Source organism: Lygodium microphyllum, chromosome 2 (genome assembly GCF_053477565.2).
Source record: "Lygodium microphyllum isolate KBCC chromosome 2, Lygodium_microphyllum_v1.1.10, whole genome shotgun sequence".
Lineage (NCBI taxonomy): Eukaryota > Viridiplantae > Streptophyta > Polypodiopsida > Schizaeales > Lygodiaceae > Lygodium > Lygodium microphyllum.
This window is the reverse complement of record NC_141136.1, coordinates 34,951,906-34,969,896: the sequence shown is the minus strand read 5'-3', so window position 1 is coordinate 34,969,896 and position 17,991 is coordinate 34,951,906. Positions and strand designations below refer to the sequence as shown.

General features: G+C 40.4%; 2 protein-coding genes across 2 annotated transcripts; both read left to right on the top strand.

Moving 5' to 3' along the window:
- Positions 1-882: 882 nt before the first annotated feature.
- LOC148039597 (uncharacterized) lies at positions 883-1,233 on the top strand. Its single transcript, XM_087661721.1, has one exon. It carries the CDS (start codon positions 883-885, stop codon positions 1,231-1,233), a length of 351 nt encoding a protein of 116 aa, XP_087517847.1.
- Positions 1,234-4,282: 3,049 nt separating this feature from the next.
- LOC148039596 (AmmeMemoRadiSam system protein B) lies at positions 4,283-11,613 on the top strand. Its single transcript, XM_087692108.1, has 8 exons — positions 4,283-4,439; positions 4,603-4,687; positions 5,244-5,312; positions 5,423-5,535; positions 10,479-10,590; positions 10,684-10,827; positions 10,905-11,079; positions 11,196-11,613. The coding sequence occupies exons 1-8, from the start codon at positions 4,394-4,396 to the stop codon at positions 11,319-11,321; spliced, it is 870 nt and encodes a 289-aa protein (XP_087548234.1). The 5' UTR covers positions 4,283-4,393; the 3' UTR covers positions 11,322-11,613.
- Positions 11,614-17,991: the final 6,378 nt, after the last annotated feature.

Below are 17,991 nucleotides of genomic sequence, written 5' to 3'. Positions count from 1 at the left end.
TGGTGGATCTATGATTATGCATTGCATGATGAAAAGCCTGATATACAACGTTTGTAGGTACACTTACCTGGTGAGAACTATGTGGTGTTTTGGGATACACATAGTATACCAGATGTTGTGCAGAATGAAGACCTCCAGAAAACTACTCTTACTAAATGGTTTGTGTGCAACCACATTCATCTAGAGGCTAGGACTATTTACTATCAGGACTTTCCAGTGTATTGGGTGTGGAATGCACAACATAAGATGTGGACTAGAAGGAAGCGTGGGAATACATGTGGTTGGATGTATTTTGTGGCGCCTACCTGTGGTGAGCTCTACTATTTGCGGATGCTTTTAACAGAGTATCGGGGATGTACTTCTTTTGAAGATTTGTGTACTGTTGATAGTGTGATCTATGATACTTTTAGGGATGCTTGCATTGCAAGGGGCATGTTGGAGAGCGATGATGAATATGTTGTGTGCTTAGAAGAAGCTGCCTCTATGCAAACTGGTGCTCAACTCCGAACTTCATTTGTTGCAAATTTGGTCTTTTGTGAGCCAGCTTGGCCTGGCCATCTATGGGAAAGATTTTTGGTGCCAATGATAGAGGATATCATGTATAGATTACGGCTACAGCACGTGCACGCCTCTCTTGGTGTTCTGCAGCAGCATGAGGCATCTAACATGGCTTTGTTGCATCTGCAAGGCATTTTACGTCATGTAGGACAAAGACTCTGTGATTTTGATGGGTTGCCTGAACCTCATCGACCAAACTCACAACTGCATGCTAACCCTCTTTTGCAAGATGAATATGCATACAACATATCAGAACAACATAGGGTTTCTGAATCCATGGAGGGAATGTTGAATGAAGGACAAAGAATTGCCTTTAGTGCAATCATGGATGCTGTTGATACAAATACTAGGGATGTATTCATTTTGGATGGTCCTGGTGGGTTTGGGAAGACTTTCCTATACAAATGTTTATTTGTGAAGGTGCGCAGTGGCGGTCGTATAGCGCTGGCAACATCATCATGTGGCATTGCTGCCTTGCTTTTGCCAGGTGGTCGTACAGCTCACTCGCGGTTTAAAATCCCAGTAGAATTAAATAATCGATCCACTTGCAATATTCCTATTCAAAGTGACCTTGCTCAGTTATTGAGACAAACGAGCCTTCTTTTGTGGGATGAGGCTCCTATGACCCATCGATATGCCTTCGAAGCAGTTGATAGAACTCTAAGAGATGTATGAGCTGTGATAAGCCAAATGGTGGAAAAGTTGTTTTGTTTGGGGGGGATTTTAGATAGGTCTTGCCGGTTGTGGTAAAGGGAACACGTGAGGATATTGTTAATGCTGCATTGTGTTACTCTGATTTGTGGCGTTACATAAGGGTGCTAAGGCTATCTGGCAATATGCAAGTGTTGACAACTAGTAGTGTGGTGGACAATGGGTTCATCTGTTGGATTCAAGGAATAGGGGATGGAGTGGGTGTTATAGAAAGTTGTGATAAGTTGTGTGTTCCACCTAGCATAGTATTAAAAGGGCAGTCTATCAAAACACTGATTGATAGTGTCTACAGTGACGTATCCAAAGTGAGTGACTACACATCGTATTTTAGTGAGCGGGCTATACTTGCCTCGCGAAATACAGAGGTGGCTACTTTGAATGATCGTGCATTGCAACTAATGCCAGGGGAGGTTAGGCAGTATTATAGTGCATATTCAATTGCAAAGACCGACAACTCATTTTTGTACTCTGTTGAGTATTTAAATACATTGGACCTTGAAGGTGGATTTTCTTCTCATTTATTGCTGCGAAAGATAAATGCACCTATTATTCTTCTTAGAAACCTAAATCCAGGAAGGGGTATGTGTAATGGTATGCGATTGATATGTAGAGCTTTCAATAGGAAAGTGATAGATGCTCAGATAATAATAGGGAAAAATGTGGGCGAACGAGTTTTTATTCTCCGGATTACTTTTGTTTCGAATGCTACACAATTGCCATTTACTATGAAGCGGAGATAGTTTCCCATCCGGTTGGCATTCGCTATGACAATCAACAAGTCACAGGGGCAGACTTTGTTCATTGTTGGGCTTTATCTAAAGGCACCGGTATTTACACATGGTCAGCTGTATGTTGCATTTTCAAGGGTAAAATCTTCGCATGGTGTGAAAGTGCTATGGGGTGAAGAGGATGGGGATATGACCACAAACATTGTATACAAAGATGTTCTTTGAAAGGTGCAGTAATATGCATTGCTTTCTTTGCGGAGATGTAGTTATTGACGACCATGTAGGGACACTGGTTTTGCATATATATGAATTACTCTCAGTTGTTTTTTTTGTGGAGATGTAGTTATTGACGACCAAGCAGGGATGCTGGTTTTGCATATATGTGAATTGCTCTCTGTGCCCTGTTTGGTTGGTGTATACTCTCTTGGAAGTATATTTTTTTTATATTTCACTATTTATTTAACTTTTGTAGATGCATATCCTAGAGTGGCACTATTACCCACCTTTTGACTATCAAAAGGAGCTACAATGCACGTTACTCACTGTAGCTCCTAATGATATCATAAAAAGGACACTTGCAAGGGTCACCAAGCATATATATGATGATGTTAATATCGACATCAAGCTCCCATTTTTTATTGAAGTTGTACGTTGTGGATACACGCAATGTTTTCGGGTGCATATGTACGAGGTTGACCATAAGAAGAGATTTCAACGCTCATACTGATAAGATACCGAGGCATTGGTTCAAGTATGGGTTCAAGGATTTGGGTTGTTTTGTGACACTGTATCAATGTTTGTCAGTACCTACGAAGTGGTTCACAAATGTTCGACCATGTATTATTATTGTTGGGATGGAATGATCTTTGTTAGTTGTTCCACGTACTTATATTGTAATTTTTGTTCCAATGCAGGTGGTAAAGAGAGAGGTAGGACCGTTGCATTGCCCATGAGATTACCAATAGAAACTGTGGGATCATTCCCTGCTTCGCCTTCACATATTTTGCTAAAAAAGGAGGATTTTGTTAATGATTCCTCAAAGAAAAGGAAGCTTTCTTTCCATTAGGCGTCTTGGAGACATTGTCTTTTTTTGTTGGCATCGGCCATTTGCCTATGGTACTTGGAAACACATCGATGCCTTATGCTTGGCTTTTGTGGCTTCATTTTGACTAGGTCTCTTATAGAAATTCTTTTTGTGGTGCTTCGTCTTTGTCTCAATTATGATCCGTTTTAGTGTAACGTTGTTGTTCCACGTACTTATATTGTGATTTTTGTTCCAATGCAGGTAGTAAAGAGAGAGGTAGGACTACTGCATCGCCCATGCGATTACCAATGGAAACATCTTCGAGACATTGTCTTTTTTTGTTGGCATGTGGATGTTATCTTTAAGGAAGCTTTGTTGGTGACTTCTCTTTAAAAATGTTATCAAAGTGTTTTGAGCATGTGGATGTGTAATTGGGTGCATAATTTTGATCAAATCTTAGATACATCCCAAGAGGGGTTCGAGCCTTTTATGAGGCCTCAAATTTGAAGTGTTTCCCAACTTTTCATTTGGAAGGCGTTATAAGAGCTCCCCTTTTCTTCTTAATGCCATTTGAAGGGCACATAACCATTTTACTATATTGTTAACCCTTCACTCAAAGGGTAAAACCCCTTTGATGGGTGTTGCAACCTTGAAATAGGGTAGAGAGGCCAATTGTAGAATAGTCCCCAAGTATGAAACATATCATGAACACTAGTAGGGGTTCTATGAAGATTAATGGTGACCCAATTGTTGAATAGCTCACATCTTGCAATGGCTTGAAAAAGCTAATGTGGTTGTTTCTCGTTCTTCCTCACATAATTCTATTACTAATTACTAATACTAACACTTGTGATGTCAATGCCCTTGCATGTTAAGCTTTTGGCCCCTCAAAAATTTCCATTATCTTTTGATTTTTGCCATCCATCTCAATAATAGGCTATTGTGATTTTTGCCATCATCCATCTCAATAATAGGCTATTGTGAATCACACAACTTCTCTCGAAGCTTTCCCTGGTCTTTATGAACCCATTCATAAGCTTAGATCAGATTATGTGTCGCCAAGGAATAATCTACCATGGGAAAGCTTAGATGTTCTACACTTGGGCCCTTTACTCTATTAGGCTTGCTTTGTATCTTTCAATGTTCAAGTCTTATTAAAAAAAAAAAACCCAAATAAAAAAAACGAGAGAGGGTAACAAAAATAAAAGGATATTTTGTAATTTGTGAAATTTCCACAAACGATAGGGGCATTTCGCGTTTTGCTTTTGCAGGTTAAAAAGTTCAATGTTTGCGTTGCTGAAGGTTATTCTGCAGAAAACAGAGTAAAGAGAGAGAGAGAGAGAGAGAGAGAGAGAGAGAGAGAGAGAGAGGCATGGACAGAAGGGCATCGCACGCAGGGTCTTGGTACACCGGAGACGGTGGGTTGCCTTGTCTGGTGCTCTCTTTCTCAGGGGAAAAAAAGAGTCCCCTGTTTTCTTAAGAATCCACCATATCAACTCCGACCATGAATTCTCGGTCTTGGATCCGTTTTTTTCCCTGCAAAAACGAGTCTTTGATGGTGTTCCCATCATCACATTTCAGGTACCGAGCTCGGAAAAGAGCTGGACAAGTGGCTGGAGGGATGCGGCAGATCGAAATCTTCGAATGCAAGGGCCGTGATTGCTCCGTGAGATCAATTCGTTACTCTTGTTGATGCCTATGAGCTCAAAATAATACTTTCGCATTGACATGATTGTTAGAAGATAATTCTGATTATATTCAGTACCAAGCTTTAGTCTCATGGATATCAATGTCTGTTCTGCCCTGTAAGTTCAAGTCTGAATTGTTTCAGTGAGCGCCCCTGCAAGAAACGCTTTTTTTCCTCCCTTCTGTGAGCAATACGTGAGAATGGGAAAATGGGCGTAAATGTAAATTTGTAATCTAATTTATATATGCCCTGTTCTATGGTATTGGACCCCCGCTGGTTTAATCTGTGTGTGTCCTGTTTAAGCATGATTTTACAATCTAGTTTGTATGTGTCCTGTTCTGCGGTAATGGAACCCAAGCTGGTCTAATTTGCACGTGTCCTGTTCAAGCGTAATTTGTCGTCTAATTTGTATGTGTCCTGTTCAAGGGTAATGGACACAAGCCATCTTTTTGAAGTCTAATTTGTATATGGACTGTTTTTGGGCTAATGGACACAATCCATAGTTTGTGGCTCTCAAATCTTTGACTATGTGCAGACATGCAGGTTATCGCTACTCAGGGAGATGTGCTGCATTCGCATTTGCAAACATTGATCCTCAAAGCATGTATGATTTTCAGATCAAGATCGCATATACATCTTCTATCTCTTATAGATTAGATTTGGTTTGGGACATACAAGCTGTGATCACGTGACCAATTGCTGCTTGTTAAACAGATTGCGTGTGTTTCTTTTGGGTCCATCGCATCATTATTACACATGCAAGTGCGCATTATCAAAAGCATCAACCTATAAAACCCCACTGGGAGATTTACCTATTGATCTTGAAGGTAATCACAATGTCATCTTATTTCTCAAGGCCTTCTGTTTGCTGCAAGCTATCACCTAGTATTGCAGGTTCTGTTGATCATACTTCTACTTCACGTTCTCTCTCTCTCTTTTTTTTTTGGGGTGGGGTTTTGGGTATTCCCATGATTTGTCAAATGATGATGCACAACTTTTTTGCGCAGTGGCTTTGAGGGCAGAATGCTCCAGGATAAAGCTGATAAGTGCTCACTGATGGCAATGGGGGAGGGATGAAGTATCTATGCACATGCATGATGCATTTTCCTAGTATTAGAGAGCCAATCACTTAACATGTAAGCTTGAAATATGGGTGACCAAGATTGTTACAAAAAATGTGGCATATTCCACAAATATTTGCTAGGTGGCAATATTTGCAGTGATGGTGCATCTCTTCTCAATCTCACAATGATTAAGTTCAAGACCTGGCTTCTAAGTCTTGAGAGTGCATGTGTACTAGCAGAACGGTAGAGTTGCTGTTAAGGCTCAGCCTCCATATTCCAGTCTCCAGAGCTGCACAGGTTACACCTGTCACCGGTGGCCAGCTTTTCCGGCCTGATGCACTAGGAAAGCAACTAGCATATTCGATTTAATAAGATATCCTCATAATTTGTGAAATGATGATGTACACATTATTTGTGCAGCGGTTTTGAGGGCAAAATGGCTCAAAGATAATGCTAAGACGTGCCCACTGATGGAAATGGGGATACCATGCTAATACTATGTTTGTTTAGATGAAAATTTGGATGTTTGTGATGTTTGGTTACCCTTTTCTGTACTTTCAGCTGCCTAATCATATCTATTGAAACTTAACGACCTTTCAAAGCACTCTCTTCCTAGGCTGTGCAAGATCTGTTTCATCTGTGAAGTGATACAAGGGACACCTTTTTCACTGATTACTATTATCTAAGATGCACAAAGCCAGTTCCTTAGGAACTTTCTGATATTTGGCAGATCTGATGGGCATGTGGTCAAGAATGCTTTGCAAATTGCTATGTAAGCTCTTCAGATTTATGCACATTGGTTAGTCACCCCCTTTGCATCTCCATGTGTCTGTGTGGATATTATCTTTGGGTAGGAGGTAGGTACGTGAAGTATGGGTGAGAGTATTGTGTAAGGAGAGAGGGAGCACATAATTGTGTGCATGCAGAGGTGGTGGAAGGCCAAGGAAGAAACATACCCTCCTTTGCATCTCCAAGTGTCTGTGTGGATATTATCTTTGGGTAGGAGGTAGGTACGTGAAGTATGGGTGAGAGTATTGTGTAAGGAGAGAGGGAGCACATAATTATGTGGATGCAAAGGTGGTGGAAGGCCAAGGAAGAAACAGATCTTGGGGTGGCAAGAGAAATGCCAATGTCGATGAAATTGGTCGATGTAGACTACTGACGAAGAGACTCCTCATGATCTTGGGAAACCCCCTCTGAAACAATAGGGGCCAGGGAATCCAGAGCTGCATCACTAAGATGTCCCCTGGGCTATGAGGGAACCATTGAAGGAGGGGATGGGGGATAGGAAGGAGCTTGTGGAATAGGTGGTGCACAAGTGGGAGGACGTGTAGCAATAGACAATTGCCTTCGAGGACCCTGCATGAGAGAAGAGGAATGGAGCTTGTCAAATGCGCTCTATTGCCAACGTGTCGCTTTAATAGCCCTTGTAGAAGAATCCTTAATACAAACGGCCTGCTCAATGAAGATAACCTAGGTACCAAGCCTAGTAAGGCCATAAACTGAGAGGAGTGGAAATCCCAAGTCCGAAACATAAAGGGCTTGTGAAAGGGAGCTCGAAGCACGGTTGGGAAACAAAGGTAGAGTATTAACACTACGAATAGGCATCAATACAATGTCACATATAGTGATTGAACACTTAGAAGGGTGTAGATTTTGCAACAAATCACCTCGTGGAGTCATATGACAAGAAGCTCCTCTATCAACGAGCCAAGGCCTCTCAAAAGACAAGGCAACCAAAGAAGAAGGCTCCTCCAACTTAACAATATGAAGAAACATTGACTCATGGGTAACTGCTGGAGTAGAGGTAGAAGGCTCAGATGTTTTAGCTCCATCCTTTGCTCTCGGACGAAAGTGAGGGTACTTCTTCCAACATTTCTCCTTTGGATGTGTCCCCCTTGCCACAATATGGGCATGTAGGCTTCTTCGAATTGGATTAAGAGCATGAAGAAGTCTCTTGTCTTGTAGCCTTTGACTTCGCTTTCTTCTTCTTTACCCCTCCCGAACATGCAATAGAAGCTTTAGTGGAGGTGGATCCACGGGCAACCTCTTTGGTGCACTCGTCATGCTCCAAAATAAGTGGGGCAAGCTCCTCCCATAGAAGCTTTTCATGGGTTTTCGATGTAAGAAGGTTGATGTAGAAGACATCAAACCGGGGAGATGGTAGCTGAGTCAAAAGAATCATAGCCATATCCTTTGAAGAGATCATCTTGCCAAGGGATGCAAGGTCATCCCGCATATCCTCCAACCTGTTAATATGATTATTCATGGAAGGAGAATCATCAACAGCGAGCATGTGTTATTTCTTCTCGAGAGTAATCTAGTGGGTAAATGTCTTTTGATGGTACAAAGAAGCAAGCTTTGTCCACACTTCCGTTGCTTTTTACAACCCGTGTACGTGCACTTGGACAGAATCTTGTAAGCTCATACAGAGGAAAGATTGTGCTCTAGAGTTGAGCCAAGTACATATGTAGTAGGACAGAATCTTGTAAGCTCATAAAGATGCTCTAGAGTTGAGCTGATCCCATAAGGCCACACAATTCATTGATGATCCAATGGTGGGATCCTCCATTGGATGGGGAATAGGGTGGGTAACAAATTCCCAAGGATCTAAGGTATCAAGGATACACTCCATCTTGCACAACCAAAGTGAGTAATTTGAACTATCAAGTTGGTCCTCTTTTGGTAAAGGAGTATAGGGACCTGTATAGAGGGTGCCATGAATGGCATATGAAGGCCAATAGAATGGGCCTTTTGTGAGACATGGAGAGAACGGGGAGGAGAGGGTTCCCGAACAAATGGGCTAGGTGACCTCCATTCTTCACGACCCTCGTGATAATCTCACCACTGTTCAGAGGAGTGCTAAGGAAGCCCATCATCTATATCATCAATGCTGTGAAATTGGTGGTAAGACATCTTTAAAATCCTATAAGAAACCCACAAGAAATTTGCGTTTTGGCAGTAGACAACCTTGAAATAGGAGGAAACGACTATAGGATCACAAGGAAGTTGATGTAGAGGGTCCGCCTGGGGGAGAAATATTGTTGCTTGCACAAAAAAGCCGTAGCCTTAAAAAAGAAAGCTGCGTTTTCAGCAAAACGCAGATGTGGATGGCTTCCTCTGCAAGAATCAAGCACTCTGTGTCTCTCTCAAACAATGATACCATGCTTTGATACCATGTGAGAGCGCACAACGGAAAGAAACGGAAACATAGAGACGAAGGAACAGAGAGAGACTGCAAGAAAAGAAGAATGAAATCTGCACTGAACAAGAAAGAATGCTGATACAAACAGGAAAGTGGAAGGAGATTGATCAATCCTTGCACGTAGCCCACAACATTAATGAGGGCACCGGATCAAGTTGATGATGATGGTAGCACCAAATACAGAGGAAGATGACGGAGTTGGAGCGTGCACCTACCAGGGAAGGAGGAAGATGAAACGAATGATCCGCCAATTGAGTGGGGGAGGCTAAAAATAGCCAAATATCCCTGAATTTGGCCGACCTAAAATTTGGGGCCAAAAATATGGTTGACTAGCATTTGGTAAAAATGTGAGTAATGCTCAGAAAAAATCCTGGAAAGGGTGGACAATGCCATAACGGGTAATTATATTTCTTACAAAAAAAACCCCAGATTACAATCAACAGGGCAGTTCTAGACAACCATACATGGACCAGGTACAACAACATAGGAGCACAGGATGCACTCCAGAGTTAGACTGTCAGATACAAAGCATGGATAACTGGTAGATACAAAGCATGGATGATTGGTAAATACAAAGCACAGTAGCTACTCAGAGAATCAGGAGCTTTGACGAGATTTTCTTGCATGAGCCTGGGCCTTTGCTGCTGAGCTCTCTCTCTCTCTCTCTCTCTCTCTCTCTCTCTCTCTCATGCTATGTTCTGGTTGATTGTTTTTTCGAAGGACGGCTCAGGTAGATGCAATCAAATGGTACATTCCCAGGCTAGAGAAATGTAAAGAGGATCGACTCAAAGTTCTTCCCTATATAAATACCAGGAATCCGAATATGATTGAAACAAAAAGTAAACATGCCATCCTTAGAGACCAAGATAGAAAAGAGAAGATTGAGGTTTTGAGTAATCCAACACAACGCAAGGAGAAGAAAGCAAAATCAGCCAAGGTTAAAGTTGCCAGGGTAGAAAGGGATATGGGCAGTTTATTTTAGAGGGTACAGACATTTATTTGTAGCATATAATAAGTACTCTGTACTTGTAGCCAATGCCATTAGGCACACTGTAAGTAGATTGCAATCTTGATGCTGTGCTGTGCTTTTGTCCCATATGCATTTGAGTATCCTGAGAATGCTAATTCAATTTTATTCCTCCCTCCCCTTCCCCAAACACCAACCACACACACACACACACACACACACACAAAAAATCAAATCCCTGGCACACTGAGTATATGAAAAGGAGCATTTTATTTTGTTTGGAAGAGTTTTGTTGTCATGGAAACTCTTGCAAATCGGCAAGATTAATGTCATGTTCACATTCTATCTGTTTTAACATTCTGGATGTGTCACACAGTGGATGCAAATGATCTCTTGGAACATAAGTTTAGAGCCAGCATTTTCTACCCAGACATGTGGCTGATCTCAGACCAATACATTTCTCATCTTAAAAGCTAGCTTGTGTCTGAATCATGTCTCCTGTAAATTGTAACAGTTTTTAAACACATCTTGTAGTTTATGAGGAGCTCAGAGCTACTGGCAAGTTTGAAGATATGGAGTTACACGTAGATGAAGCAGAACACAGTATGGAGATGCATTTGCCGTATCTTGCAAAAATTTTCAAAGGGTAATGTCTTAGGCAAATGAAAGCATAACTGTCCTACCTAGATGTGTTGAAAACATTTTTACATCAGAATCAGTGCTAAAACCTTTGATAAAGGCGGGCTGTGAAGGTAGTTCCCATTCTTGTCGGAGCTCTTTCATCTGAAAGTGAAGCAGCATATGGAAAGCTGCTTGCCAAATATCTGGACAATCCAGCAAATTTTTTCAGCGTTTCATCAGATTTTTGCCACTGGGGACTTAGGTAATACTTGGATAAATGTGGTTTGAGAAATCTGATTTTCATAGCTTTATCTGAAATGTGTTAGTTTGGCTTTGCAGGTTCAACTATACTTACTATGATAAAAAGCAGGGCCCAATATACAAATCAATTGAAGCTCTTGACCAAAGTGGTATGAGGATAATTGAAACTGGTAATCCAGAGGCATTCAAAGATTATCTTCTGGAGTATGATAACACTATTTGTGGCCGGCATCCAATATCAGTCTTTTTACATGTAAGGGCTTTCTTGTCAAAGAGGGTTTGTGCATCATTAGTCTAGCATTCAGCAGTATTTGTTTGTATGTAATGGCTGTAGGATTTTGAATGCTAATCTTTGGTGTCATTTTCCAGATGACAAAACATTGTTCCACAAAGTTTAAAATAGAATTCGTGCAGTATGAGCAATCTAGTCATTGCAAAGGCATGCGAGACAGCAGTGTCAGTTATGCTTCTGCAGTTGTTACTGTTGTTGAATGAATGTTGGTGGTTCTTCCACCTAGACAAAATGACAGGATTAAGTTGTACAGAATTTAATAGCCACATTTGGCCTGAGGTTATATTTAAGACATCCTGTATTCAATCCATCGAAAGCACACCCAAAATAGGGTCTGAAAAGCGTTCCTGATGTGGATGGTTCACATCAGCGATCAGGAAGAAACATGTAAATTTTTCATCACTGTACAAGGTTTTCACATGCATGTGAAAATCATCGTCATTAAAATGTTCAAGTTCGGGTTTGCCTTTGAACTGTAGGCCACCCTTTATTTAATCTTGTACGGATAAGTGGACAGGCACATGCATGCTTTCATTTCCTCCATAAGATGAGAAAATGTTCTCTTTGTAATGGTCTGAAAAGCATGGGTGCTACAAGCACAAATGACCTGTGAACTAATTTATGCTCTTCTATCTTGATTGATCTTTGGTGAACCCTACACTTAATGCTGCAAGCTACCTCTGGTTGAGTTTGTGGAACAATGGTCATCTTGTGTAGCATTGACAATCTTGTTTCTTGAAATGGGTAGCTATTGATATGAACATTGTGTCAAATAGTGATGTGATTTACTGCTCTCTGTATGCATAGTATGCATGTAGAGAGAGCCAAGAAGGTTAGTCTGCTAATTATGCTGTGTTTGTGTTTGTGTTTAGAGGTTAGATGTGCAAATGCATGTCTTGAATGAGTTGATGGAGAATGCTTCTCTTGCTATAAGTTTAATTCAAGTGCTCAGGATTTAAATGCAACCCAGTGGAATCGTATAGAGTTTTGTTGGAAAACTCATCTCTTAGTTTTAATCAGTCTTTCTTGGAGCTTGACATGCCTCAATGGTACATCGCCCAACAATTTCTGACCTTGGAGAAGTTGTTCTTATTCATGGAGTTTTAGCTTAGTTGATTGGAGTGCAATAATTTCTTACCTTGGACAAGTTGTTCTTATTCATGGGGTTTTAGCTAAGTTGATTGGAGTGTTTGAAAGTTAGCTCGGATCACAATGCATTTGATCAGTAAGAAATGTCAAAATGTCCAGAGTCATCATTGGTTGGTTCGCAAGTCTAGAGGTGGATAAATCTGTTGGCATGGTTGCTATAGGTTGGTTGATTAGACAAGTCATTCAAATTAGGGCAACCAATGCTTTTAAGTGCAAGCTCTTGGACCAACCAAAATGTTTTGTTGTGATTGCTGTCAAGTGTCATACATTGTATGCTCATCTGTAGTTTAAGCTTGCTCATGATAAGGTGTTCCCTTTTTAGGACCAGCAGGGTACATTAGTCTAATCCACTGCAATGATAGGCATGCGTGTGGATTTTCAGAATTCTTTTTATGAGGAAATTGGAATAGGGAGGGACCTAGGCTTGTTTTCAAAAGATATTAACATTGACCTAATATTTTGTCATAGGCAAGGAATCAAAAGACCATGTGCGCTCCTTTGGCTCCATCTTATTTGTAATACAAAGAGTGCAAGCAGTCTATGGAGATATACTCTTTGCTATCAGTGGTGATTCTAATGGGATATAACCATCTAGACTTGGAACGACCTGGAGATACTGATGTCAACACAAGGCACAACATATAACATGAGACTATAGATAGTGTGAACTTGTTTCCAAAAGTAGCAATCATGATGAAATGTAGAGATTTGCAGCATTGGGTGAAAATAGTAAAAGCGTGTGATATATTGGTTGATTTTGTCTCTCTCCCTCTCTCTCTCTCTCTCACAAAGTTGATTTGCTGGCAAATTACAGAAACTAATAAAATCACCATGTGTATGCATGTGTGTGAGGTGAGTGTGTTGGCGGGTGTGTTATGTGAGGATCAAGGGTAAGGGCCTCTGGCATAGCTCAACGTGCAGACAATAAGAGGGTAGACTAGTGTAGAGAATCCTTGATTCATACAAAACGAATTGCAGTGATACCACCCCTTCTTCCCCCTGCCAACCCTATGCTATTAAAAGGTATTGCTCAACTGAAAAAGCTCCTCTACCAATAAGACCTGAATGCCGGAGGCAGGCTACAAATACCATATGACCAAACGATTAGATAAATTTTTAGAGCTTAAGCCAATCCACTGACAAACATTATATGATGGACAATACTCAGAGCATTAGACAGGACTGAGAAAATGAGCAACAACAGTAAATCGTTCAACCATCCACAGTACAAATTTGCCTCTGACTCTAAACTCCACTGGCATGTGCCCAGAGGGATTGCCATCCCTATACTGAGCACTTACAGTAGATAAATAGAAGTTGAACAAAAGGTGACTTTAGCTCAAAACATCAATGCTTCAAGTCAGACCTATGATAGCATAATCAGCATAAATTAGACAAGTTACTCTAAATTTCTGCTACAACCAGGTCTGATGGGTTCCCTGATTCTCAAAAGACTTGCTTTCCTAGGTTAAAAGACTGTACATAAGAAAATACGATCCTGGACTTCCAAAAAGTCTCCCATTGTGATAAATCAACGTGCATTTCATTGATAATATGCCATTCAGGTTTTTGAGAAGGGCAACAATCTTATTGAAAAAGGAATAATTTTTCCAGATCCAACTTGTTGTCCAAAAGGAAGCAGACCCAAATGAAGTATGCTGGTTATAACAGTAGTTTCTCTGTCAACAACCACCTAATCCAGCTGCTGATTTTTGTAGTAAATTTCTACAGACTTAAGGTTGTTATTTGCATTCTTCTCCGGAACAACATAGAAGATCATGGAGCCAGAAGAGGCTGATCACAAACAGTGTATTAGACCTGCAAGCCTGAGTTAGCTATTCTGAAGTTTTGATATCTGTCCTAGTTGATGGAATATACAACAAGCTGAATTAGGCATGAACTTGGCACAATGGAATTGAGCACATGTAAAGTTCTGAAGAAACAGCCCACTGCATCAGAGGGAAGTAGATGCTTTGAAGAACGCTTACAGTGGCTTGGAAGCATAAGAGGGCATGTAAACAGAGATTACTTCAAATCTGAGAGAAGAGAAACCCCCTCTTAATGAAAGAAACACAAAAAAGTGGTCCAACTTTCGAGAGTATGAGGCCTGGAATCTGTGAAATGGGAGAAGCCCTTGCCCAGAGCAAAATGTTGAGATATCGAGCTCCACTCGTGATATGCCAGGGTGACCGTTGTGCATTTATGTCACCGACTTATCAGTTGCAGATGCGGTTGGTACACCGCCCATGAATAATAGCTACATGACAGCTATCCTTATCTACTCTAGTTCGTGGCTCAGTTAGTATGCCACCTTAGTTAGTTGAGTTTGGTTTGAGACCCATATATAGGGTTCTTCTATTTCTTTGTATGAGAGTTCTTTTGGCTTACACAACTAAGAAGAGGAAAACTGTTTTCAGCCTCCACCCTTGTGTGTATTCCCCCATTGTGCAAGCAAGAAAGCTACAAGTGAGACTCCTTCCTTCTCTCCCACAATCTTGACACAAAAATCCCTACCTTTTCTGCTCAATGAGGGCCCACAATTAGACTCAATCGATCATGGTTCATGAGAGGACCTTCTACCAAGAATCCTTTGAGATTTCTGACAAGTCAAACCCACTTCTGTGTGTGTGTTGCTGAAATCACTACTTTGATTCTGAAGCCTTCTCCTTGCAACACTTGGAGTTTAAACCATAAATGCGCTGCTGTCAGTTTCTGCTTTTGCTTGCTACAGACTTACAGATCTGCTCAATGGGGATTTTGTCGAGCATTTAATTTACTGTATATTCCAAAGGAAAGGACATTAGTTCAGCCTCCTGTAATTTCTGTTGTAGATGCTGCCTGCCTGCTGCAATAATCTAAGTGCTGCACCACTGCAAGTACCTTCTCTGTTGCTTTCAGATTCTACCTGCCATATCTGTTGCTAGACCTACTGCTGCTGTTAATGCCTGTTGCAGTAATACTGCTAACTTGTAATAATTTACAACCATCGATTTTGTGATAGCATGAACTGCAGCAATTTTCAGTATAGCGGTACAGACTTGCCTGCCAAATGTCTAGACTTAGATAGCCGCTTGGGTTGTAATCTATGAACCAAATGTGTAGAACATGAATAGTCTAAAAACATAAGATCTTATCTATAATTCTGGATTGTTATAGGCTTACCTGCCTTCTACAAGAAGGCTGAAAGTAACCATAATCCATAAGAAGTGAGAATCAAAGCTAGTTTTACAGATGTCGTATTGACAAAGGCAAATCAAGATTATATTCCAGTAGGAAGATACAATTCTAACATGAAAACATGGGATTGGAGTAGATACGTTTATTGGGCATCCTCCTAACGCAGTGGAAGTTGCGACTTGGTCCAATGCCATCCTTAAAGATGGAGGATTTGTCAACCAGATATATTATGGGGGAAGGAGGGTTTTTGAGGTTGTATTCGACAAGCAAGAGGTGGCCAAGACGGTTGAATCTCAGGGCATTTACTGCTGGGTTTATTACAAGAGGAAGGTATCACGACTATGGCAATGAAGAATATATCGCTTCAAACAAGAATCGATTGAGAGGAAGAAGAGGGCGATTTGGCTGCCCGTGCAGAGAGCTGATACGTCAAGCAAGTAGAGCAAGCAATAGGGGGGTAGATGGATTGCCTCAACCGAAATCAATCAATCGGCTAGAAACTCTGTAAGGGAAAGAGACCAACTCAACCATGCACATGCACGCCTCGACTCTGCCCAACAAAACCAAGAATAATGCAACACTTCAATCTCGATCCTCACTACTCTTCATAGGTTGGGCAAATAGACCATCGCTTTGCTTTATTCTTTGTCCCCTCATCCTTGTGGGTATCAACTATTGGCTAATAGACTCTCTTTTGCTTTACCTTGCAATTGTCAAGCATTGGCCATCCTCCTTCATCCAATCCACTTAAGTTACATGCTACTTCATACATGAACTCTATTACCACTTCAATTTTTTGACTCTATAAGCACCTTGAGGCCCAAGGTTTTTAATCATGCTTCTAATATCTCATTAAATCTTTGTTGGTTTAGGAACAAACACATAAACTAGTAGAGACATCTTGAATGCAATCAATTCGACGAAGGCCATGTAAGAACAATCATTTTATGACACAAAAATATGTCACACATGGTTTGAAGCAAAAGAGAGTAACAGAAAGAAAAAATATAAATTTGAGGAAAGGAAAACATGGACATAGATAAGAAATTACTTGCATTGCAAGGTTATAATATATCAAGGTATAAGGAAGAACTTATTGCAACATGAAAGTGCAATGTCTCGTGAGTCATTGTAGCAAAGATAATTGTCATAATTGAGGGATGAGAAATGTTATCGATGCTAAGGAAAAGGGAATCGTGAAGAAGATTGTAAGGAGAGGGAAGGTTGCATAAACATTTATATGAGTTCTTTCCAAGTATAGTTGAAGCACATTTGTCTATTTTGTAACTCTATCACTAGTTGAGAGGTCAATTGTGGGACGTGAGGAATCATGTCATTTTGAAGTATCTTTTCCCTGTGTTATTGGTAGATTCATTTTTGGGGTAGGCTCTTTGGATTATAGATGACCATTGATTTTGGATACTTTGGTATCTTGTACAACTGTTGCCAATTCACTTGTTGATTGGTTTTAAGTTCTTCCTTTGAGCATCTTACAAGGTTCTAATCAGTTGTTATTCTCCATTGCTAGAGGGTATTCTAGGTTGCTATGAATGACCCTTCTACTCGACTAGGTTGCCCCAACTAAAAGTCACGATGATTCTCACACTTGGTAGGATGAGATGGACTCTTTTTGTAGCATTATCCACATTGCATCTTGTTTGTAGCTTGAAATGTTTGCCAATTGAGGCTTCTTTTCCAACATCTTCATGACTAGATAGCATATAGAAAAGTATTGAGTAATTAATTTTTAGTTTCAATGGTCATCATTATCATTATCTTTGTAGCTAGATAGCATATAGAAAGGTATTGAGTAAATACGGGCTTTTCGAATGGATTGGTGTTTGCATTAGTTGCCACAATCATTGTAAGGGTATAATGGTTTGTGCCTTCGTTAATGGGAATGCCCATGATGCATTCTTTCTTTACAATTTACTCGACTCTTAGGTAAGCAATGGTATTATGGGCTCATGCTCAAGATTAAGAGCTATTAGTTAGACATCTTTAATGGTCTTCCATGCGATGTTTAGGATTAGTAGGGGCATATTGCGAGTCTAACTTCTTACAAACTCTAGGCTTGAGTATACTATGACCTTATGTATCAATACACATGCCATTGAATTATTAGTATTCAACTTGGCATTAGGCTACCTAAATTTATCTTCATCTATATATGGTAGGTTTAGAGTAGCAGTATGCATCTAATGTTGTTCATCCTTTGGGAAGGGCATGTACTTGTTTGGTGTTGGATTTTTGGTCAAATCTATTTATAAGATTGAGAGCTTGGCTATGAAGGATGGTACCTCAAGGTGCTCATGATATGTGTGGGTGAAAATATATGTGTAAATGAAAAGAGAGAGACATACACAAGATAAATGATAAATAGAATGATATTCATGTTGATTGAGCGTGTGTATACAATGAGTGAAAGAGCCTCTTTTATATGCATACACAAGTGGATTTGATTACATCATTGATGACTTCAGTTTTACATGGGGGTAGGTCCAACTAACACCTCACATGGCAATAAATACATCTCCCTATTTCCAC